Source organism: Neoarius graeffei, chromosome 22 (genome assembly GCF_027579695.1).
Source record: "Neoarius graeffei isolate fNeoGra1 chromosome 22, fNeoGra1.pri, whole genome shotgun sequence".
In the NCBI taxonomy this organism is placed as follows: Eukaryota; Metazoa; Chordata; class Actinopteri; order Siluriformes; family Ariidae; genus Neoarius; species Neoarius graeffei.
Genome location: NC_083590.1, coordinates 22397482 through 22421841, shown reverse-complemented (window position 1 = coordinate 22421841; position 24360 = coordinate 22397482). Strand labels below are relative to the sequence as shown.

The window sequence follows — 24360 nt, the reverse complement described above, 5'->3', positions numbered from 1 at the left end:
ATCCTGTTCTACAGTATCGCAGGCAAGCTGGAGCCTATCCCAGCTGACTACGGGTGAAAGGCGGGGTACACCCTGGACAAGTCGCCAGGTCATCACAGGGCTGACACAGAGACACAGACAACCATTCACACTCACACCTACGGTCAATTTAGAGTCACCAGTTAACCTAACCTGCATGTCTTTGGACTGTGGGGGAAACCGGAGCACCCGGAGGAAACCCACGCGGACACGGGGAGAACATGCAAACTCCGCACAGAAAGGCCCTCGTCGGCCACGGGGCTCGAACCCGGACCTTCTTGCTGTGAGGAGACAGCGCTAACCACTACACCACCGTGCCGCCCGCTATATTAACGTGCATAATAAAAATTTAGATGTATAAAAGTAAACCTTTAACCTGATAGAGACCGTGACTAAAGTCATAGTAATTTGCGTTAGCCGTTACAAACCGGGACGTCTGGTCACCGTACCCTATAGATCTGGAATGGTAAGAGATACAGAATGATGCTTAGGGAGGAAAAGTTGCACCCTGAACAAAACTTAAATCATGAAGCTTGACAGTTAGGTGATTGGGGGGGGGAATCCTGTTTTTCACAGATCATTCTAGAGGAGTGATCCAGATCAGCACCAAAAGTCATAGCAACATAATTCAGCCCAGAGGTATTCATGTGAAATTTGAAGATTGGTTGAAAACAGGGAGAAAGTGTCCTTAAAACAAAAAAGTTACAATAATAAAGTAGAAAGATCCTGAGTGAGTAACAATTTGTGCTACCACTGCTAGTTCCTCATTAACCCACAGTGTGAAGGTGTTCTTACAAGCTCGTCTATGCATGAAGAGTGTCACATGGTCTGTGAGGCATTGAAGTAGCAGCGCTTGGCAGGCTTTCAGGACTTTAGACGAATGAATTAGACTTTGATTTTATAAGCGCGCCGATATGATCTGATCACGACATAACATCATGATACACTTTTCTAAAGCTTGTCTTTACAGTCAGAGCTTTTATAACCGTCAAAAACTGTTTACTTTCCCTTCTTTTCATCGATTTCTAAAGTCTCTGAACATGTAGTGGTTGATGTCAGTGCTTCAATAACACGCGTCACATCATCCATCATTTACCAGACATGTACGGAGCGGTGAGCTCACCTGTAGAAGGCGTGCGTCTCTGTGATGGCCCGGTACAGCCCGCTAGCTGCTCGGTTACTGATCAGCTTGAAGAGCAGAACCACACTGTCGCTGCTTTCCTTGAGGACCGTCAGATACACACTCTTCCCCGACTGTGTGGCGATTTGGATTAAAGGATAAGAAATCCTGCCAAAGAGGGGGAAAAAAAGAAGAAAAAACCTGAAGTGCTCACTCGGTATTCAGTGATCTCATCAAATGAGAAAGAAACCCCTCAAGTTAAAATTAATTAGATGCTGGACAATATTATAGGAGGTGGCCATTACATGGGTGTGTGTGTGTGTGTGTGTGTGTGTGTGGGGGGGGGGGGGGGGGGGGTCCCCACATTCTCAAACATGGATAAAACAAACATTCTCTGATCAAGAATAAAAAGGTAGCCTTTATTTTTTTTAAAGCCTTGACCACTGCTCACCATCCTAAGAACAGAAACACAGTGGTGGTAGCATCATTTTAGAAATGCTTTTCACCAAACGGGGACCTTGGTCAGTATTAAGTGCAAGACGGACTAAGCTAAAACAAACAAGGGTGTGGAAATCCTCGTAAACTGTTCTAGTCTGTAAGAAACTCGAGTTGAGTCTTTCTATACCCTTCACATTTGCGTATGTAGAATGTCTTTCAGTACCTGTGGACCAGGCTGAAGTCGTCCCTGCAGATGGCGATGCCATCGGGTCCCACTCCAATCGCCAGCCTCTGGCCTTCTGCGTCCCGCGCCCAGTGCCACTCCACACCGTAGTGCTCTAGAGATGCGATCAACTGCAGGGCCTGATACTCCACCGAGCCCTGGCTCAGCCCCTCCAGAGCCTTGTGCTTGGATATGATGCTGCCAAAGAGAAAAAACAGACACGTTGAGACTGGAGGTATGCCTCGGACAAACGAAGCATGGAAGACACAGGCCTTGGGTGAACAGTTCATTACATCCCAAGTGCTTTTCCTTGACCTGGAAGACATCATGAGGTCAAGAAAAGAAAGAACTCATAAGAACTTCAGACAACCATCGTGCTGATGCTCCTTTTCCACCAAAGCAGTTCCAGGGCTGGTTCGGGGCCAGTGCTTAGTTTGGAACCAGGTTTTCTGTTTCCACTGATAAAGAACTGGCTCTGGGGCCAGAAAAACCGGTTCCAGGCTAGCACCAACTCTCTGCTGGGCCAGAGGAAAGAACCGCTTACGTCAGCGGGGGGGGGGGGGGGGGGGGGGGGGGGGGCGGAGTTGTTAAGACCAACAACAATAACAAGACCGCGAAAGATCGCCATTTTTAAGCGACGAGAAGCAGCAGCTGTACAAACGCGAAGTCATCCATTATTATTATTATTATTATTGCTTCTTCCATGTTGTTTTTGCTTCGATATTCATGCCAAGGTTTATGCAAACATAGCGACGTAACTGACGTATACAACGATGTAACTGACGTGGCTTCCCTTAGCACCGTGAGCTATGGAAAAGCAAACTGGTTTTCAGCTGGCTCACAAGTTGAATGAGTTGTGAACCAGCACCAGCCCTGAACCAGCCCTGGAACTGATTTGGTGGAAAAGGGTCAGAGAAACTGACTGCACTTGCATTAAAAGTACGCAATTATACAACGACGGATGTTATCGACTCGTCTTTAAAGGTTGCTACCGCAAGGAATTGTGGGACGGCATTCTCTCCTTTCCTTTAGTAAAGGACGGCCCAGTGTACCCCAGGCTACAGGAAGCACTTTCTTTGCATTGAGAGAATTTGAACAGCCCTCATCATGGCTACTACTTTAGATACTTCTGGGTTTTTTGACCCAGTTTGAAACCTTCCGACACAAAAAACGACCATTTTACAGGTGGTGTGCAGTTTGGGATGGAGCCAGAAAGAAACTGCGACAGAGAAGAAAGGATTTTACAGTGAATTGGTTAGCATCCAGCCAAAAACACACTTCAAGATCCATCAGAGAGACAGATGGAACGGGATGCAAACTCATGCCAAGTTTTCCTTTGTGCCCGAGAACATCCTGCAGATGTACGCCAGACCATAAGCCATCAGTGGTATGTTATGTAGCAGTCTGCTTTTGCTCTGTGCACCTAAGGCACACGGTCAGGATCTTTACAACAGCTTCCTTTTGGGAAAGCAAATCGTTCGCCATCCTAAAGTTCAGCTTTATCTCCAACCGCTACACCAGTATTGACGCTTCAGACTCCTTTTAAAGTGCTAAATAAACATGCCCTCTGCATGTCAGGCTGCTGTTACAGGAAATTTATTAAAAAAAAAAGTCAAAAACACCTTCTGACCAATCAGAATGAACATTAACGAAACAATAACAGTCCAACTCCTCACATTGAGCTGAGTTTACACATCAATACCTCTTTCTATCAAGCCCGTCACTTCAACTTGCTTTGATTCAACGGTTAACTGAAACCAAACCGACAACATGATTACATCATCCTTCACTTAAACATGGTTGGCGTTGGAATCGTATGAATGAAGGCAACACGGAAGCTTTATTTACACAAAAGCACCATCAGAGCTGGTAAACACTGCGGTGTTTGGATGGACGTGAACTCCGACCTCACAAACACACATGCTGTATTTGGCCCCTTCCCAAAACACCACCGCTCAAGCCGAGGGTCGAGCGTTCAGCCATGCGCAAGATAAACAAAAGCATTTAGAACCGCTCATTTAGCTGTTAATGTTGAGTTGATTGTTCTTCAGTTATAAATTTCCCCAACATTAAAACAGCATTTTTTTTTTTTACATGGTATAGTAAAGGTGATGATATACCCCATTTTTCACAAGCTGACAAAAACATCCGTGATGTGCTTTGATCAAAACCCCAACGCTTCCTTCTCACCCTGTCTAAACAGCTCCGTTCAAAATGGCCAATTTGAGCACCTGTTCCTTTAAACGATAACGAGCCACGGCTCACTCCACCTCCTCTTCAGCCAGCCACTCAGGTAGCACTTCTTCCTTCATGAATATTCATTCACAAAGGCAGTTCTCAAGCCATGAGGGGCGGGATCATGCTAACGAGCTCTGCTTGCGACACATGCCCCTTTTCCACCAAAGCAGTTCCAGGGCTGGTTCGGGGCCAGTGCTTAGTTTGGAACCGGGTTTTCTGTTTCCACGGACAAAGAACTGGCTCTGGGGCCAGAAAAACCGGTTCCAGGCTAGCACCAACTCTCTGCTGGGCCAGAGGAAAGAACCGCTTACGTCAGCGGGGGGGCGGAGTTGTTAAGACCAACAACAATAACAAGACCGTGAAAGATCGCCATTTTTAAGCGACGAGAAGCCACAGCTGTACAAACGCAAAGTCATCCATTATTATTGTTGTTGCCGCTGCTGCTTCTTCAGTGTTGTTTTTGCTTCGATATTCGCGCCAAGGTTGATGTATACAGTGACGTAATGACGTGGCTCCGCTTAGCACCGCGAGCTATAGAAAAGCAAACTGGTTCTCAGCTGACTCGCAAGTTGAACGAGTTGTGAACCAGCACCAGCCCCGAACCAGCCCTGGAACTGATTTGGTGGAAAAGGGGTAACAGAAAGAGGAGCCGAATCTGAATGACTTGCTGTTGAAGCTCGGGTTTTCCGAAATGGGCAGAACAAAAGAAACTGACCGGGGTCTTATTTCAGAGTTTGTGGGTTGGTAGACACTCCAGATACCCAAGTGTGTGTACAAACACTGGCAAAGTGATTTTTTTCATAGGTCATCTTTAAACTTCAAAAGGTATTGGATTCAAAAATAGTTTGGGTTATTACACTAGTGGTCAACGCTCGTATTACTAATACAGTATGACAGCCAATCATTCGCAGTGATGTGGCTCGGGGATCCTGAGAATGCATTTTTGTTGTGAATCAGTGCAGCCATTTTGAAAACAACTGATCTGCTAGCGTACCTGTTAATAGTCTCTTGGTCGGGATCTTTCCTGCACAGCTCGGTGTACCAGTATTTGGCCGTGTTCTGGTTGTAGTCGCCGAACTCTGCTTGTGCCAGGAGGGCGCTGAGCTCCTCGGCCTGCTCCGAGCACATGCGCAGGTGACCGCGGTGCAGATCCTCTTTAACATGCATGAAGAACAGGTGCCTGAGAGAGAGAGATTATTTTGAAGTCAAACAGGTGGCTGCTACTCAACTGGGTTACAACATGCAGCAAAGAGAAGAGGACTCTGATTACAGACCACAAACACCTACTGAAGGTGAGGGATCCAACCAAAAAGCGTTATTTACATAGGTACAGTATTTAGCAGACACTGTTCTCCAGAGCAACATACAATAAGGGGGTACATGACAACCCTCTCCACTCCAGGAGTACCAAGGGTCTTCACTGCAAAAAAGGATGCATCTTAAAGGAGAACTGAAGGCAAATTATCAAAATTCTTTCATTTTATTAAATATCGGAATGCAGTTTTGATAGCCATTTTGTGGCTGCTATAGTAAGTTATGAGTGTTTGAAATACACTATGTAAAAATCAGTCCATATGTCAAAGCGACGGCCGTAAACGAGATTCGTTGAGACCTCTGCGAGACATCGTAGGACGGAAGCAAAACGCACAGCGGAAATCAAAGCGACCAACATCTGCCAACATTGTCAGAAGACGTGCGCGCCCTCTTTCGAATGCTGACGTGATCAAGCCGGAAGTTTTGTTTTGATAGGAAAGTCAGGAAAGTTTGAAAAAATAAATAAATAAATAAAATAAAAAAGTAGGCAGCAATCATTCAAACTCATTTTTGTGCAATATTTCGTTTGGAAAACAGTTTTCAAAATGGCGGCACTGACGGCACGTTTCGAAGTCTCGCACAAGTCTCGTGAAGATCGCGCGGATAAGCGACGCCTGCCGTTGACCAAACGCACCAAATTCAACGCGGCTAAAAACCCGAATAGGCCGATAATATTTAACTGCAATTAGTTGCCAATACGAGTCATGAGATAAGGTTACTAAAACCAAAAACGTAATTGAATAACACGTTAATTAAGAAATAAAGCAAGTTTAAAAGTGACTTCAGTTCTTCTTTAAATAGTTGAAACAATCTAGGGTTTCCTATTAGGATACAAGACACTAATTCTGAGATTAAACCTAGTTTGAGACTACAACCAACTTACTCCAAGAAGTCTTCTCATCTCATTATCTCTAGCCGCTTTATCCTTCTACAGGGTCGCAGGCAAGCTGGAGCCTATCCCAGCTGACTACGGGCGAAAGGCGGGGTACACCCTGGACAAGTCGCCAGGTCATCACAGGGCTGACACATAGACACAGACAACCATTCACACTCACATTCACACCTACGGTCAATTTAGAGTCACCAGTTAACCTAACCTGCATGTCTTTGGACTGTGGGGGAAACCGGAGCACCCGGAGGAAACCCACGCGGGCACGGGGAGAACATGCAAACTCCGCACAGAAAGGCCCTCGCCGGCCACGGGGCTCCAACCCGGACCTTCTTGCTGTAAGGCAACAGCGCTGACCACTACACCACCGTGCCACCCTCCAGGAAGTCTTATCAAGTAAAACTCTGTCCATGCAGAAAGAATTTTCACTAGTATTAAAGTAATTTTCTGTTCAAATTCAGTTTTTCGCAGTGTTGCTCAAGGGAGCAAGAGTGGCCGCTTGTCCGTGCTGGGGCTTGAACCCATGACCTTCAGATCAGTAGCCCAGAACCTTAACTGTTAGGCCCAGTTTACATTTTATCCGTTTGTAGTTAGATTTGTGAACCAAATTCCTGTTATTTCACATTGCAGCAACTTTAAAGACTGGGATCAATCGCCATCCAGAACACCTTCACTTCACAGATTAACCTGACTGTTAAAGGTCAGATACTGATTCCAGTGTAGCACACCAAGTTCACATGCAGAAGCGTGGCTTGAGCAGGATCACCACATGAACAACCCCAAACCACACTTTCACTACCATCAGGATAAAAGCAGAAGCAAAGAGTTCACTGTTCCCTAGGAGGCCATACTCACTTCCTGAGGAACACATGCATTCAAACGCCACAGGGGTCAGACAGCGAGGGTTTCAGAACCTGAAGTGGTTTGACTTTCACCCTACTGCCTCCCTCACACCGTCGTATCTCTTATCAGCTGGCAGAGACGGATCCAGACGTACTGTTGCTCGGCTCTGAACTCAGGACTCTGCCAGTTTGCTGCGGTGAGATAAGGAAGTAGTTTACATAAGCTGCCTCGGTGTGCACCATCCACACTTTCTGCTTTAGTGCCTACATTAAGTGTTTTAAACCTTCCACAAAAGCATAATCCCTGAAATCCACATGACAAATTGATACTGCTGTAAATTTGCCATTGCTAAGCAGTTCTTTTTGCCTCTGTATCTTTAATACCACATTTTCTCCTCAACATGTGCAGCTTTAATTTCTGCTTTGGCCTAGTTGTAATGTGTCGCATTTACTGGTGTTTTATAGAAGACGCGCTTATTAACCTCCAAATACCTGTTCCTGTACAGTACAAGGCTATAAAGGCGGTTAGATTGGCACAAAACTTGCCAAAGTGAAAATTACATACACCATCAGAAATAGGGATACAGTAGGAGTCCCCAAGGTACAAGCAACACTAAGATGTACCCCCCGCAGGGCTCATTCTTGGACTTCAAGGTAACTGTTGCCCTTTTTCCACCAAAGCAGTTCCAGGGCTGGTTCGGGGCCAGTGCTTAGTTTGGAACCGGGTTTTCTGTTTCCACTAACAAAGAACTGGCTCTGGGGCCAGAAAACCGGTTCCAGGCTAGCACCAACTCTCTGCTGGGCCAGAGGAAAGAACCGCTTACGTCAGCGGGGGGGCGGAGTTGTTAAGACCAACAACAAGACCGCAAAAGATCGCCATTTTTAAGCGATGAGAAGCAGCAGCTGTACAAATGCGAAGTCATCCATTATTATTATTGCTGCTTTTTCCGTGTTGTTTTTGCTTCAATATTCGCGCCAAGGTTTATGCAAACATAGCGACGCAACTGATGTCTACAGCGACGTAATGACGTGGCTTCCCTTAGCACCGCAAGCTATGGAAAAGCAAACTGGTTCTCAGCTGGCTCGCAAGTTGAACAAGTTGTGAAGCAGCACCAGCCCCGAACGAGCCTTGGAACCGATTTAGTGGAAAAGGGGTACGTGTGTACCTTTTTAGGGTTTAAAAAAAAAAAAAAAAAAAAGTATACATGTTCCCAATCAGCATATAAAGGGTACTAAGTACCACCTTAGAGGGTTAGGGTTCTGCCACTGTCTCCTTAAATAAAGGTACAATGATGTACTTTGTTTTCTGAGAGGGTACAGGTGGTCATGAAATGAACAATTTAAGATCACCAAAATTCCCCATCTGTAGCAAAGGCTTCAGTTCTGAAAACAATACAACGAGACCGTCAATGACGGCAGGGCCGGAGTGAGCTACGCCAAGTCCAGCAGGAACGATCTAAAGTGGGTCACCTTGCACAATAAATATCCACCCTAGGAATACCGACCTATTTGCCAGAAAGAATCCAAAACGGCGAAGAATTGATGGAGAAGCAGCGATTTATTTATTTAAAAACTGAACTGCTCATTAAGGCTTAATTAAAATTGTAATGAAGCAAGTCTGGGTAGAAGTTCTATGCACCCTAGGTACCCCTACCTTCATGCCAGAAAGAATTAAAATCGGCAAAGAATCGAGGGGAGAAGACGCAATGTGTGTGGAAACTGCTCGTTAGGGATTGATTAATTACTCCACATCATTATTAATCGCAATTAGGCAAATTTCTGTAGAAGCCATCTATATGCACCCCAGGCAGACCTCCCTTCCTGCCAAAAAGAATAACATCAGTGAAGAATTGCAAGAGAAGCAGCAAATTTTCGTGAAACGTGGATGATGCCGAACAACCACGCCAATAGGGATCACTGAAGATCTGTTAGAGGCATTTATTTAAAAAAAAAAAAAAAAAAAAAACAACCCTTCACCCTGCCTCAACAAGCAAACAAATGAGAGGACGAGGCTCCATCTTTTATTCAGAAGCAATATCCATTTTCTCAAAAGGATGTGAAGGAAGTTTACAATAAAAAGAAAATGGAAGGCTTTGTGAGGGGAAAAAAAAAAAAAAAAAATTCTACTACCTGTTTAAAATTCAAACCATTTCCTGTGAAAGAACAAACGAAGCTCCTTGATGCTCCCGCTTTGTGCCAGGATTAATACAAAAGCACATTTTTCTGCTCTTATCCTCCAGGATGAACCATTTCTTTCACCGCTGACTGCTGATCAGAGGACAAGAATTCAGACCGAGTGATAATCACAGAGCGAGATGAAGAAATAGAAGCAGAGTTGGTCATTCTTCGGTTTCATCGTGAAGGAGATTTGTTCTGGATCATATTGCTATTAAAGAATTATAAACCTAGTAATTTCTCCTCCAGTCACATGCCTCTGTAGACGGCCAGCTTCGGCACCGTTTATCCCCCAAAAGCCTGTTTTGGACTTTGTACCACTTTGCTCATAACTTGTACAGAAGGACCCCTTCACCCCTGGCACCACAGACGTCCATGGGAACAGTGGGTCCTGGGACTGGAAGGCACCCCAACTTCCTGCTCTTTCAGCCCCAACCATGATACTTTTAACCAAAAAAAAAACAAAAAAAAACAACCCTAACGTGCATATCAGCCCGCTGACCAAATCTGCGGCTGGATAAATATTGACGTTAGATTGAAAGAATACGTGGGAATAACAGAGGAGAAAATGAGCAACTAAGGACAGGTCCAAAACAAAAAAGTTATGATCACGTGTTAGACGTGAGGGTGTGGAACAATAAACACATTCCATGGAAAGACAAAGGCGCTGTGAAGAAAAGCTACCTTCCCTGTGGTGACACCGGAGAGCCCTGCTCATGTGATGAGCTACCTGAGAAGCCAAACAAAGGCAGAGAGAGAGGTTACTGTCGTTCACGGGCCACGTGTCGAGACAGAACAAGCGGCGCCGGTTTAGCCAATGAGGGAAAACAAAGGTGGAAGATGAGGGGGAGTCCAGGGTTACTGTAGTTCACAAGAACAAACAAGAAGCACTGGTTTGCTATATGCCTTATTGAGCTAAACATGATACGGTATATTGCAGCTGCCCTCATGCAGGCGCGCATACTTGAGCACACAATACTGTCTTGAGACAAGCTTTCATACGCAGCACCACCCTTTTTTTGACAGTTTGAAATGGAAATCTGAATAGAAGATGTGGAGCTCAGAAATAAATCAGGGGATAAATATTTATGTACACGATGTAGCCGCCATCTTGTTGCTCCAAGACTGTGACTTTAGTGCTTGGACCCCATCTCTCGAAAATGGGTCACGTAACCTTCTATAGAAATCGTGAAAGTAGGTCAGAACAGTGAGAAAGTTTACTGGGAAACCGATACAAGACCATGTGCTCAGGCAGCAGAGTCAGCTTGAGCGCGTTAACACGGACGCACTTCAGCTTGGGTCTCGATCACACTACGTGCGGATATGCTGGGCTCAAATAGTCCTCCTCCTGTGGAGCAATACTGATATACTGAAGATTTAACGAGCTGCATCAGGACAGGAGGGGGTCCGCATGCTAGAGATGTTAATCTGTAACTCAGGAAACAACCTCTGCTGGGAGCCGTTAAAGCTGAGGTAATGATCAGCACCATGTTAGATGTGCAAATGCTCTGAAAAGGAATGGCTGAAGGAAGCAAAAATGTCCCGTGATATAGGGCCCGTTTACACGAGGACGCTGTCGGGTAAAAACGACTAAATATTTTATCGGAAGTGCCTTTCGTCTACACGGGGACGGCGTTTCAGAGGCTGAAAAACGGAAAAAATTGAAAACGCCTTCCAGAGTGGATAAGTTAAAAACAGCCCCCGTTGCATATCCGTCTAAACTACCCAATACGCCAAACTCTGCTCGGATCTGCTCACGTTGGGTACGCGTTTACGTCATACATGGGTCATATACTGTACATGCCAGCCCGGGAAGTAAGAAAGTAAGTAAAAAAGTAAGAGCATGTCTGATTACATCGATCCAACGGACCTTCAAGCTGCTCTGGCAGCTTTAATAAACGTCCAGGAGTCCTTCGAACATCTATACCGAATCTGCACATATACCGTTAATGAACAGAGGCGGGTATAGTATGCTCTTACTTTCTTACTTACCATAGCAGTCAAAGTTTTCGCGGCGCAGATGTGCAGATCAGACAAGACGGAAGATGTTGTGCATGCATGCAGACATAGCGGAGGTCTTTCACAGCACCGCCTAGCCGCCTGGCATGCACATCCAATTGAATTCCACACATTTATGCGTCACCGTATAGACGCAGATTTCCTCCTTGAAAACGGTCGTGTAGACGCGGAAAAAAGTGAGAACGAAAACGGACTTTTGCGTTTTTGTTTCAGACCGTCCCCGTGTAAAGTGGGCCATAGGCTACATCCACATGAGATTTTTTTTTTTTTAAGCGGGTAAAAAAAAAAAAAAAAAAAAAAAAAAAATGGCGTCCACATGGGCAACGGATCAGTAAAATATCAGGTACATATGGCAACACAACGCTTGCTGAAAATGATGCAATACACATGCCACACCTCTACGTGCGCTGTAAGACGGTCCCATCGGAGACACCAGAACAATAGAAGTAGGACGCATGCGCATAAACCCCTTCTTCTGTTATTACAAATGATGCGCACGAGAGTGCTGCTTGTCCTAGTCATGTGGTTGTGACATCATCGTAAACAAATCCGTTCTACTCATCCAGACGACTTCACAACGGCACCCTTGCCAGATTTTTCCACTCTGGAAACTGTTCTCAAAAAATATCGTTTTGGGGCACCCAAAACGCCAGTGCCGTGTGGACGCCAGGCCGAAACGATAAATTTTATCGGATTCACCTGAATCCATTGCCGTGTGGACAGGGCCATAAACAAGGCTCTGTCAAACTGCTGAAAAGGATTTGGTGCAGTCTTTAACTGCTGTGAAGACTAAAGGCCTCTGCATGGTCTTGCGACAAGGCTTTTGCAGACAGTTGTAATTTATCGTTGAGCGGGGAGTAATAGGCGTGTGCGATGTTATTCACCGGCACAACGCAAGGGCGCACGAAGTCGCTAGGAGTAGTTGGTGGGTGTGGTTAGTGGAGTGTTTATCCTGACTAGAACTTACTAGAACTGGAGTCGTATAGATGTATGTACTTCCTCAATCAACTGCTCTTCGTGCTGCTCCATCTTCGCTCGTGTTTTTAAAAATGCTGGTCGTGAAAACAAACCAAACCGGGAAAGTAGGGAAGCGGAAGTGCATGTACAGTGGATGTAGAGTGGGCCAATCGGAGCCCTCTTGTCTGCGAGGCTTCTGCGGTGGTCTCAATTTTTGGGAGGTGCGCGCAGAGCGTCTGCGAAGGTGGGGGGGGCTATGCAGACACTGTCTGCGACGCTATCTGCGAGGACTGGGTTGTCAGCATAAATTGGCCTTAACAGGTTTGTTTTAGTTTCGAGAGCCGATCAGCAGTTCTTGAGGGTGGACTGGGAACTTCAGGGAGCGCATGAACATCTCTCAAGACCTTTTATCAAGGACAAGTAGAAAGAGAAAGGAAAGAACAAAAACAAAAAAGAACGAAAAGTTGCTGGGTTATAACATGGTTTCTGCACGGATGAACAAAGAGTCATCTATTGTACAACACTGCATGGTCACAGCATTACGAGGGCCGACCCCCAGGACTCCCCGACAAGGGCCGCCCCCCCCCAGGGACTCCGATCTGTTGCACAAACAAAACAAACTATGAATATAAAGTCTTTTGTCTGATCACATCCCGTCCAAACAAAGCCCACCCCGTGTGCTTCCACATCCCCTACAGCCGGTGGTCTGACGGATATTTAAATGAACGGGGGAAGGGAAAGAAAGCCATGTGCTTTTCAGACAAAATGGACAACATCCAGAAAGGTCTAACAAGCAACATGTTGCAGATATATCTGTTTACAGAGCGTAGGGTGTAAGAGAAACTCCATCCATCCACCCATCCTCCAGCGTTATTCCTTATAGTCTTGGTTTACAGCCCGGAGTCACTGTGCCAGACCCGGCAAATGTCAGGCACTCGCCATGGAACAAGAAGTTCCCCTGAATCGAAAAGGTTTTTTTTTTTTTTTTGCCCAGAGCTGGCAAGCCAATCAGGACGGCTGTAACCACAGCTCACCAGCTGAGCTGAAACAAAGCCCTTCCAGTTTGTCAAACAAAACGGCCCTGAGCTGCTCAGCCAGAGTTACTTTCAGTCAACGAACTACAGTAAACCCTGCCAGTGCAAACCCCCCCCCCACACACACACGTTCATTTGCACAAAAAGGACTGAATCACCACGGAAACAATAACACTATTTAAAAAGGGAAAGGGTTTGCTCCATACCTGGCAGATTTGCTTACAAATGAACACATTTGTAAGCAGTTCCTCTCTGCTCAACATGTTCTGCCATCATTTATAAAACTTGATTAAAACCTGCCCGAGTCACGTCTGCGCGAGGAAAAAGTGACAAAAGAATTTTTCCAACTCCACGCCTGAGGGAACTGGAGCTGTAGGTTACTATAGGTCATGCACAGAGGAAGCCAAACCAATTCTACATTACTTCCATGTATGTGTGGTTTTCTTTCCCCAGGCATCAGGTCCAGTCTGTAAATGAGTACAAGTGGAATGTTAAGCCTCTTGGAATAAGGATTTTTTTTTGCGCTGGTTGAATTGAAAAGGCTGTGAGTTATTGAGGAGTTACTCCACACACAAAGGGGTCAGCATTATAAACATTTGATAATTGCGTGGAAGTCTTCACTCGACATTTCCGTCCCTTTCTCAAGTGATCAGGCACTCGCTCAGATGAAATGGAGAACCAGATGGATGACAGGAATGTTAACAAGAGCAGATTAAAGGATTCCCTGGTGTCCTGATTAAGACAAGAGCGACAAAAAGGGAAACTTCAGATGAGGTGAAATCAGAGACCTATAGCTGCCATGTTTAACAGGGGGATTTAAAAAAAAAAAAAAAAGCCATGAAACAAAACCCAGTTCTACTTCGCTGCCTGGCTTCGTCCTTCAGTAGCAACAGGAACACCTACACCCACCACGTCAACAGCTTAAAACAAGTGTGTGGATGCATTTTGCATGCAGCCTGCAGAAACACAGGACACTTTGCATGCGTGTACATGTCCCAGCAAGTTTTAAATATCTGAGGTTATTAGCGTTTAACTCTGTGTACGTTGCTCATGAAGGTCCAGAGTTGAACTGTGGGTGAAAACGATTTAAGAAGTCTGAAATATAAACCCATGTGTGCAACGATGCACATCATCTCCCTCCACTCAGGAGGCAAACGAACTAGACTTTGGGAGTCAAACACACTCATACTGTATGTGCGGTACAGATCACTGAGTGATCACAACCCCAACATGAAGTTTATCTGCTCAAAATCCATACAGACACTGCTTGGGAGGTAGCGGCTTTATTTATTAAAAAAAAAAGCCAAGTTAAAGAATACTAAAAATAAATAACGAGGGAAAAGTGGACAATTTAAAATAAGTATTCCACAAAACGGGGGGGGGGGGGGACAGAATTGAAGTTAAAACCCTGCTCACGATTTTTATTTTAAAAGTATAAAAATAGCTCAGGTGGTCAGATCTTGGCACTTGGACATTGAAAACAACTGTGTGAGAGAGAGAGAGAGAGAGAGAGAGAGAGAGAACGAACAAACGAACAGCACTTCAGGTTTCACTCTGCCAAAAATAGAGCAGAGCTGATTAGAGCTTTAAGGAGGGGGGCGAAGTGAGAGCTGAGAAAGACAAGATCAGGAACCTGCTGTACCACACACACACACACACACACACACACACACACACTTGAGGTCAGAAGATAGGAGATTATACTTGGAGGCTCAAAACATCGACACTTTAACCCTTTCCTGACTCCCATCAGCTTCAACACTGAACCTGGAATCATTAACTATTAAAATAACCTGCTCAGAAGAAAGAAAAAACACACAGGAAACAGGATCGGGTTTGATTTTTATAGCCGAGTCTCAGTGAGGACAGGAATATTCTGCGCAATTCACAGAACACGCCATAATATGCCACAAACCAAGATTTTCCTCATCAGCTAGATTAATCACGGTTTCCTATAGCTGAATTTACATCAGGATTAGTTACCTGACAGAAATGAGACGACAGAAAATTAATGTGTTGGGTTCAGCATGGCAATACAAAAAGCAAATTAAAATCCTCATGAATAACAAAAAGCAAAATTAAGCCACTGATTGGGATAACGGGGGCACAAAACCCCAAATCCACACACAGCTTGATTTCTGCTGACTAAGATAAGAGACGTGCAGTTATTTAAATAACCGCCACCAGACCTGGCAGCTGGACTCGGCTCTCGACATGCAGGAAAATGGGGTCTATTTATAGAAAAATAAGTCAGTGTAATAAAGAGGGTTCAGATAAAGAGCTTCCAGAGGTGATTCTTCATCTGAGGTGGAATGTCTTACAGAACCACACACTCCTGTTTAGGGTAAAGCTTACGCAACAGGCTGAGAAGGGAAAACAGTGGGAATGGGCAGAGAGAGAGAGTTTAATTTCACTTTCTCTAGAAGAAGTCACAGCAATTTTCTCAATCTCTAGCCGCTTTATCCTGTTCTACAGGGTCGCAGGCGAGCTGGAGCCTATCGCAGCTGACTACGGGCGAAAGGCGGGGTACACCCTGGACAAGACGCCAGGTCATCACAGGGCTGACACATAGACACAGACAACCATTCACACTCACATTCACACCTACGCTCAATTTAGAGTCACCAGTTAACCTAACCTGCATGTCTTTGGACTGTGGGGGAAACCGGAGCACCCGGAGGAAACCCACGTGGACACGGGGAGAACATGCAAACTCCACACAGAAAGGCCCTCACCGGCCACGGGGCTCGAACCCGGACCTTCTTGCTGTGAGGAGACAGCGCTAACCGCTACACCACTGTGCCGCCCTATGTAAATAGCTTAATAAAAAAATGAAAATTACTGCATAGCTTTCCTTTCTTGTGCTTAAAAAAAAAAAAAAAAAAGAGAAGCTTTCTTTAGACTCCTCTTGTACATTCGCTTGACATTTCATTCTTTATCAAATTAAATTGTAAATCTATATAATAAGCAGCAAAGTTGGTTTGTTTGTCTTGAGCCAACGTCACCATTTCTTGACAGATGTTCATCAAATTTAGCAAGTAGGTCTCTGGCAGATGTGGAATTTTGCAGATATAAACAAAATTCATGTACAGGCCCCAGGTCCCCCCCAGTGGGTCCCTGGGTGGTGGATGTTTGGATTTTTGTTTGTCTTATCATTTCTCGACAGATCTGCACCAAAAGACAAGGAAATCTGGGGGCAACCCAGAATTTTGCAAAACCCAGGCAACGCTGGCTAACCTGCTAGTCTAATAAATATTATTAAAGCATTAAGCTTAAATTAAGACAAAAACAAAACTGGAAGTTGGCTGTAGCAGTGTACAGTGTTAAATAATTTGGCAGGAGGATTGGTGACATCAGGATGGGCTACATCAAAGGTGGCGGTTTCAAGATGGCGGAGCAGGGAAAACACAATCGCTCGTTTTCGATCAGAATCTAGGCAACTTTTATTAAAAAAAAAACCCATTAGACATCTTTAAACATTATCAGTAAGTATTCATAATAAAGATTAAGTGTTCTTGGAGCTTGTGCTAAAGAACTGTGAACCGAGAGGGAGAGAGAGAGAGAGAGAGAGAGAGAGAGAGAGAGATATGATGGACTTTTCTGGATCAGACATCTCTTCCACATTTTCTTCCTCATCACGTCTCTGGGTTCTACAGTAACGCTGCTCTAATCTACCAGATCCAACCAACTGGCTAATTAACACGTCTTTCCTGAAGTGACGTGGGGGTGTTTAAGAGAAGAAAAACGTGCAAGAAAGGCTTGTAGACTTCATTTATATGAACAACGATATCACACTGGAGGAGAGAGAGAGATTCAGGTGTGTTCATGTTCTTGGTCAGCAGTCAAAATTGTGTGAACACCTTCTTCAGGAAGGATATGGTCCCAAAAAAAAAAAAATCTATACCAATTATACTCACTACAGTAACGATACACAAGGCAGAGAAGGAGAAGCCGATTCAGAAATCATTTACACACACACACACACACACACACACACACACACACACACACACACACACACAGAGAGAACTTCAGATGTGGAGGACACGCGGTTCGAGCGATGCAGTGCCCTCAAGCATAGGAGATGTAGGGCAAAGGTGAACGCACAAAGAATTCGAATGCAAGCCTCAGCTGTCTGTCTCTCTCTCTCCCTCCCTCTCTCTCCCTCTCTCAGAACAATGAAATGCTTTTACAAGAATCCAGGCTGAGTCAGAAATGTCAAGCTAAAAACAGACAGCTATCCATTTTCCAGCAGAGATGACATCACTTCCCGTCAGCAGCGGACCATTGCTTGCTTTCTGACAAGCCGACCCCATGCTCGTCGCTTTTCACATCAACTCACACCCCGTTCAGTCTGCTCGATCTGACTACGACCAAAAGGGAAGCTTTTCACTGCACAAACACCTTAAAATCGGTCCATTCCAGCTGCATCTCTGTCCATCTGTCTAATTATCACAACCTCTGTGCCTAGTTACTGTATTTCAGCCCGGATGGAGCACGGGCGCCCTGTTCCCATCTAATACGACACCACAAGGCCGGGTAACCCTGAGGGTGGCCAGAACAGCAGCTTAAACAGCAACGATCACCCAGACACTGTTTAATCAGTAGTCCGAGTCAAAAAAACAAGTTTGAGACACAACAACACCACCAAGGACTTTTGTATTAGTCTCGTACAGTGTGTTTCAGAGTGTAAAACACTTCCCTTCTAGTGGGGGGGGAACCCATAAAAGAAGGAAGTTGGGACGAGTTATAAACACCAGGCAAGACACAGGATCTCAGGTCATCACGCAAACTACTGGTCAACCTCATCTAAACAAAAAGCAGAAGGAGAAAAAAAAAAAAATTTTAAAAATCCCCTACCACATGTTTATTAAAGCTGGATTTATACCAAGACTTTCAGCCTGAGCTTGTTTCCAAAAAAAAAAAAAAACCCTTTCATAAGTTTGGGTCGTGAGTCACAAGTGCTGATCTTAACACATCAACATGCTCACATGATCAGTGACCCATTTAGCATCCCAGCTAATGTTTGATCAAAATCTCAAAACCCACCTACAAGAGGATCATCGACGATTACGCAAAAGCAACAGAACGGTTATAAAAATAAGGTAGCTGTGATGAGATGTAAACCAAAAAAAAAAAAAAACCCACAAACACCCAGCTGTAGATGTTTTGCCTGAATTTTTGGTATACCATTTTTAATGAACTAATCATTACTGTGTGCACAACAATAATAATTAGCAATCTAGTTTAACTGTGAGTACAAGTCCCATTAGTATCTTAGTGCCTTCATTAATAATAATAATAATAATAATAATAAAAGTCATTATCTGTAGCCGCTTTATCCTGTTCTACAGGGTCGCAGGCAAGCTGGAGCCTATCCCAGCTGACTACGGGCGAAAGGCGGGGTACACCCTGGACAAGTCGCCAGGTCATCACAGGGCTGACACATAGGCCAAGTTTACATAAGACCGTATCTGTCTCGTTTTCTTCGCGGATGCACTGTCCGTTTACATTAAAACGCCTGGAAACGGGAATCCGCCAGGGTCCACGTATTCAATCCAGATCGTGTCAGCTCCGGTGCTGTGTAAACATTGAGAATACGCGGATACGCTGTGCTGAGCTCTAGCTGGCGTCGTCATTGGACAACGTCACTGTGACATCCACCTTCCTGATTCGCTGGCGTTGGTCATGTGACGCGACTGCTGAAAAACGGCGTGGACTTCCACCTTGTATCACCTTTCATTAAAGAGTTTAAAAGTATGAAAATACTGCAAATACTGATGCAAATACTGCCCATTGTGTAGTTATGATTGTCTTTAGGCTTGCCATCCTTCCACTTGCAAGTGGTAAGTGACGCGCATGCCCGATATGCACTGGGATCACACACACAGCGGCTCAGTCCCGAATCACTGCTCGTGCGCTTCACTCGCGCGCTCTGTGAGCTGCGCAGGGCCGGAGTGCGCACCCTCCAGAGGGCACTCGCTGTTCAGGGCGGAGTGATTTGGAGCGCAGGATGCCTGCGGAGCCGAGCGTATCCATGTATTGGTGTTGCTGTGTGCACGCGAATCGTTTTAAAAATGTTAACCTGATGATCCGCTGATACAGTCTAATGTAAACCCCACCATAGACACACAACCATTCACACTCACATTCACACCTACGGTCAATTTAGAGTCACCAGTTAACCTAACCTGCATGTCTTTGGACTGTGGGGGAAACCGGAGCACCCGGAGGAAACCCACACGGACACGGGGAGAACATGCAAACTCCACACAGAAAGGCCCTCGCCGGCCCCGGGGCTCGAACCCAGGACCTTCTTGCTGTGAGGTGACAGCGCTAACCACTACACCACCGTGCCGCCCAATTTGGTAATCATAACATTTAATTCCTTCACTTTGTCTCTGATAATTTTTCCCCTATTAGTATCATAGTATTGCTTAAATTTGGCTTGTTTTAATATCTCTCCAATATTTACTATAAGTAAAAGGTTTTTTTGGTACATTTTATATTTAGTATTACAAGATTAACAATTAAGATTTTTAACATTAGTAGAGTATGCATGTTTAACGTTTATATCAGGTGAAGAGGCATATTTGTGGAAACTGATATTTAACCATCATTATGAACTTCTGTTGATTCCTTTTAAATTCTCTCTTCATTGTGTAACTTATTCTATAAATTAACGTGTGTATGGATGCATGTATTGGCTCCATGATTTGTTAGCTGTGCGTCTTGGCCAGGACGCTCTTATAAAAAGACTTAATCTCAAGGAGTCTTTCCTGGTTAAATAGTTTTTTTTTTTTTTTTTTAAAACCCCCCCCATTCACTTTCAAAAACATTTCTTTATGCTTAAGACAACTTGTGTTATACATTTAATAATAAAAGCTGACAACCTCAAACTGACTTTTCGATGTCACCGACAGAGTAAAATAAAGTGTTTAAGGTGATTCACTTTTCGTCTTAAGCGCTTTTTACTCCGATGAAGTCAGGGACGTCAAAACGTCAGTTTTGTTTCTTTACGCCACCCTGTTTTCTGGACAAAGTAATTTCTGTTAATCATAGATCTATCGTCAGAGGATCTTGATCACAGTGTTCTAGTACAGCGAGTATGTGATCATTTCATAGAGCATGACAAATAAGCTACAAAAAAAGGCAGTACGTCGTTAAACGTTACAGTGGGACGTAATCAGCAAGCAAATCAACCCACAGAGAGAAGATCTGACAAGACAGCGATGCTGCACCAGAGCACAACTTCCTTACAGCTCACTGGAATGGCTCGGTACATTCAGAACACCTGAGCCAGAGAGGGATCTCGTCCTGACACGTCTGTACTGTGACTGACTATACGGCATGACGAGACGACCAGCTCTACAGCCGCTCTGTGAACAAGTTAAACATTCCAGACTACTACAAATAAATAAATACTCCCTCGAATTAATAAAAACCATGAAATGCCAAAACGATCTGGTGCTCCACATATACAAGATGTGGGGGAGGGAAGAAAACCCACCCAACACCCCACTGGGAACAAACCAGAGCGAGGAGTTGGGTGGGGACGAGACGCTCGGCTGCAGGGATCACATTTCCGCATGCTGCCTCCGAGCCTCTCAATGACCTAGAGTTACCCTGAGCGAGCGGGGTTACTACAGGGCATTCGCTCGTCTCTGCCTAAAGAAAAGCAGCCTCACTTCACAGGCTCTTGTTCTTGCGCTGATGTATATTCGAAGCAGCCTTTAGGAAACATCACGGCACATGAATTTTTTAGATGGTACACGACCCAGATTTGGTCAACAACAAGAACGTTAGAAGAATTTTTGAAACCAAAAATGGTGGGTTTAGTCATCCTTTTTGAGACAAGTGCACGTACTTCCCCTTTAGGCAACCAACACTGGTACACTCACACGGACAAGTCCTTCCTGTTGCTCAGACTTCTCTGAAAAGAAACTGATATTCTCAAACGGTTACTTGATGATGAATTTTTAATGTCAATGTTCGATTTAGGGGATTCAAAAACAAGATACTAGAAGGTTTAGAAATCCTACAGCGATATAAATCTCTGTTGAAGCTCCTATCCAGCACCTCAGGTCATCTCATCCAGATGTACTGTATTACAGACTTTAAGACATGCTGAACCCGTGTTAAAATGTTCCCTCATGTTAAAAGTACCTGGTCTGCTCTTGCAGGATTAAATGGGGCTCGACGAAGAATTTGACCCTCAGTCGGAGCCTGCAAGGCATCACGCTGTCCATCTGCTGCGAGATTCGGTTCCTCAGGTTCAGCCACAGGTTCTCTCCTTTACTGCCGGAGAACTGCAGGCCAAAGTAGTCCACCTCGATGATTCCTAACTTCCTACATACCTGTGACGATGAATAAATAAATTTCAGAAGATATAGAAATCAAACAGTTATGATGACAAACTCATGCGTTTCAAGGACGGCGTATTTAGATAACATAGGTCAGTCCAAAACGCAACACATTGGGCATTGTGATGAATATTGTTTATTCTCACCATTGCAAGAAGTATTTATTCTACCCCCCTCCCCTCCTCTCCTCCATCCAGTCCAATATTCACCCCTTGAACGTCACTTGATTCTCCAACTCGTACATTTATATGGCATTTTATTTACTCAATAGTGGGTTGTTTTACAATCAGGGTACAAAGTTTGTGTCACAGGGGTCCAAAATTCAAATTGATTCAAACTGGTTCTTGTACCAGTTTTTAAGTGAAGGACAAGTTAAAGAACAGATATGGTAGGCGTGTGTAATAGTTTGTATTATAACAAGATTAAGTGTAGCTTTAAGCAGGGCTGGGAGAAACAAATGAAGTGATTCTCGGAGAGGATGTTTTTTTTTTTTTTTTGACAATTCAGAATCCACGACTTCCATAGTGCTTTTAAATATAAGGCTGGAAGCTTTGTGTTAGTTGTCTAATATTTATGTCCCAATATCTTGACCACATTTTAGGATGAAAATAATCATTTTAGATATGTTATTTTATATTGGAAAATTAGCTGTCTCGGAGAGGACTTTTTTTTGATACAATTACATACTAATTTGATCAAAATAGTCTGAAAACTTACTGGCATTCAACATTAAAACTTAACTATATGTTTCCAATGATATGGAACCAAATATGTGTTTTATGGTATAAAGAATGATTTAAGTGCATCCCTTTTGGAGCTACCTGCGGTCAAAAAAAAGCGCACTTTTTCTAAATGAGACGTAATTTTGCTAAATATGACACATATTGCCATACATTCACCAAAAATAACGTTATCACCAAATTTTTTTTTTGCATGGTAAATAGAGCTATTACAGGGCTACAATAAACAACCAAGTTTATTTAGTCAAGCCTTTTGATATTGAAGATACAGTAAGTGTTAAATGTGATTTTTAGCTTGCGTACCCTGATTGTAAAACAACCCTAGTCTCGTTGGCATGGATTTGCTCGTGGCTTTATTATTTTTACCACCGGTCACCGTCTCAGTTTCGACTTTAAATTCAATTTAGTGATATCTACAGGCTTGCTCTATACAACAACTCCTGGGGGTTCTGGGGCTGTTTTTAATTTTTTGTTTCGTGGTGTTCGCTTACAGCATGCACTTTTACAATTTGTATGTACTGTATATATAGTGGTTTTTACAGAGTAGTTTTTGTTTGATAGTTGGTGTGACGTCGAATGACTTGTATTAAAAAAAAAATGTAGATAGTACTTGTACGTCGACAATAAAATCTTTTATCGTGATCAGTCAGGTTAGTGCGTGATTGGACAAAGCTTACAATCTTGGAATATTAATTAACCAGAATTAGATCTAAATGCATGACAAGATACAAAACATCACGCATGCCGGTGTACAAATTAACAAAACTATGAGGATGTTGTATTGAATATGAAAGCAGAGTAGACAGGAAGTCAGTGCAGGGGATTTGAACTCTAGTAACCTCAGCCTCGGTTAGTTTATCACTCAGGGCTCATGTTTAACAGGAATTATGGAGGGAAAAAAAAAAATAAAAAGTCCATTTGAGGCAACATTTCGGACCATGCATGGCTTATGTTTTCAGAGCACATACTGTACATATTAAAAAATTTAAATAGGAATTTGACTTGTTAATGGATCTCAAATTTAATATGGGACACTGAGTAATATTAGCTTCTGATAATAATAATAATAATAATAATAAACTTATTTCATCTTTTAAAACTTGCATCCATTCAATTCCAAAACTCATGTGAAGGGTTTAGGTCACATCCCTCACTCAGACTCCTGTATGATGATACTCTGTAACATTTCTCTTGAAAGAACTGAACATGATAGAGGGATGGGAGTGAATAAATTAAGAAGGAAAGCAGTTGAAACATCTCTCTCTCACCTTATTGAGACAGTCCTCTCCATTCGCCTTGGCATCAACTTCCACCTCCATCACCACCGAGTCCGGCCGCGTTACATGGCAAAGCATTGTGGGATTCGATCTAGACCACTTCTTTATCTATCTATATAGCTGTCTGTCTATCTTTGGTTTATCCCTGTGCTTGACAAAACAATAAAACACCCTTTCTCACTCAGGAAACCTACATTAAACCCTCAACTCACTTCCCTCCAGCTCGCTCTCCCTCTCTCTCTCTCTTTCTTGTTACAGTGAAGCCACGGCTCTATATGAATGAATCAACAGCAGAAGCTCCGCCCACTTCCGGGAGTAGACACCATGAGACAAATCATCGACGTCAACCTCATTTGCATAAAATTTGCTTCAGACCAATGGCAAAGCATTTGGAGCTGCCTGCTTTATAAAACTTATAGAATAATAATAATAATAATAATAGTAATGGTTCATTCAAAAATAATTAGATTTTTTTTTAAATCTAAATTAATTGTATAAGATTATTTTACTGATCTCCATGAGGTGAAATTCAGGTGTTGCAGCAGCTCAAGTACAGAGTAAAATATAGATAAATGTAGACAGCATCCATCCATCCATCCATTACCTGTAGCCGCTTTATCCTGTTCTACAGGGTCGCAGGCAAGCTGGAGCCTATCCCAGCTGACTACGGGCGAAAGGCGGGGTACACCCTGGACAAGTCGCCAGGTCATCAC

The 24360-nt window shown here is 43.9% G+C and overlaps 1 protein-coding gene across 1 annotated transcript in view; it reads right to left on the bottom strand.

Moving 5' to 3' along the window:
• The window catches only part of mylipa (myosin regulatory light chain interacting protein a), a 29462-nt gene extending 5572 nt beyond the window's left edge, over window positions 1-23890 (bottom strand). The window contains exons 1-5 of the mRNA XM_060904625.1: window positions 23639-23890; window positions 21434-21624; window positions 5032-5217; window positions 1800-1997; window positions 1142-1306 (exon numbers count right to left, since the gene is read on the bottom strand). Coding sequence (XP_060760608.1) covers window positions 1142-1306; window positions 1800-1997; window positions 5032-5217; window positions 21434-21624; window positions 23639-23725 — 827 coding nt within the window. The 5' untranslated portion in view covers window positions 23726-23890. The remainder of the gene's footprint in view (window positions 1-1141; window positions 1307-1799; window positions 1998-5031; window positions 5218-21433; window positions 21625-23638) is intronic.
• Window positions 23891-24360: the final 470 nt, after the last annotated feature.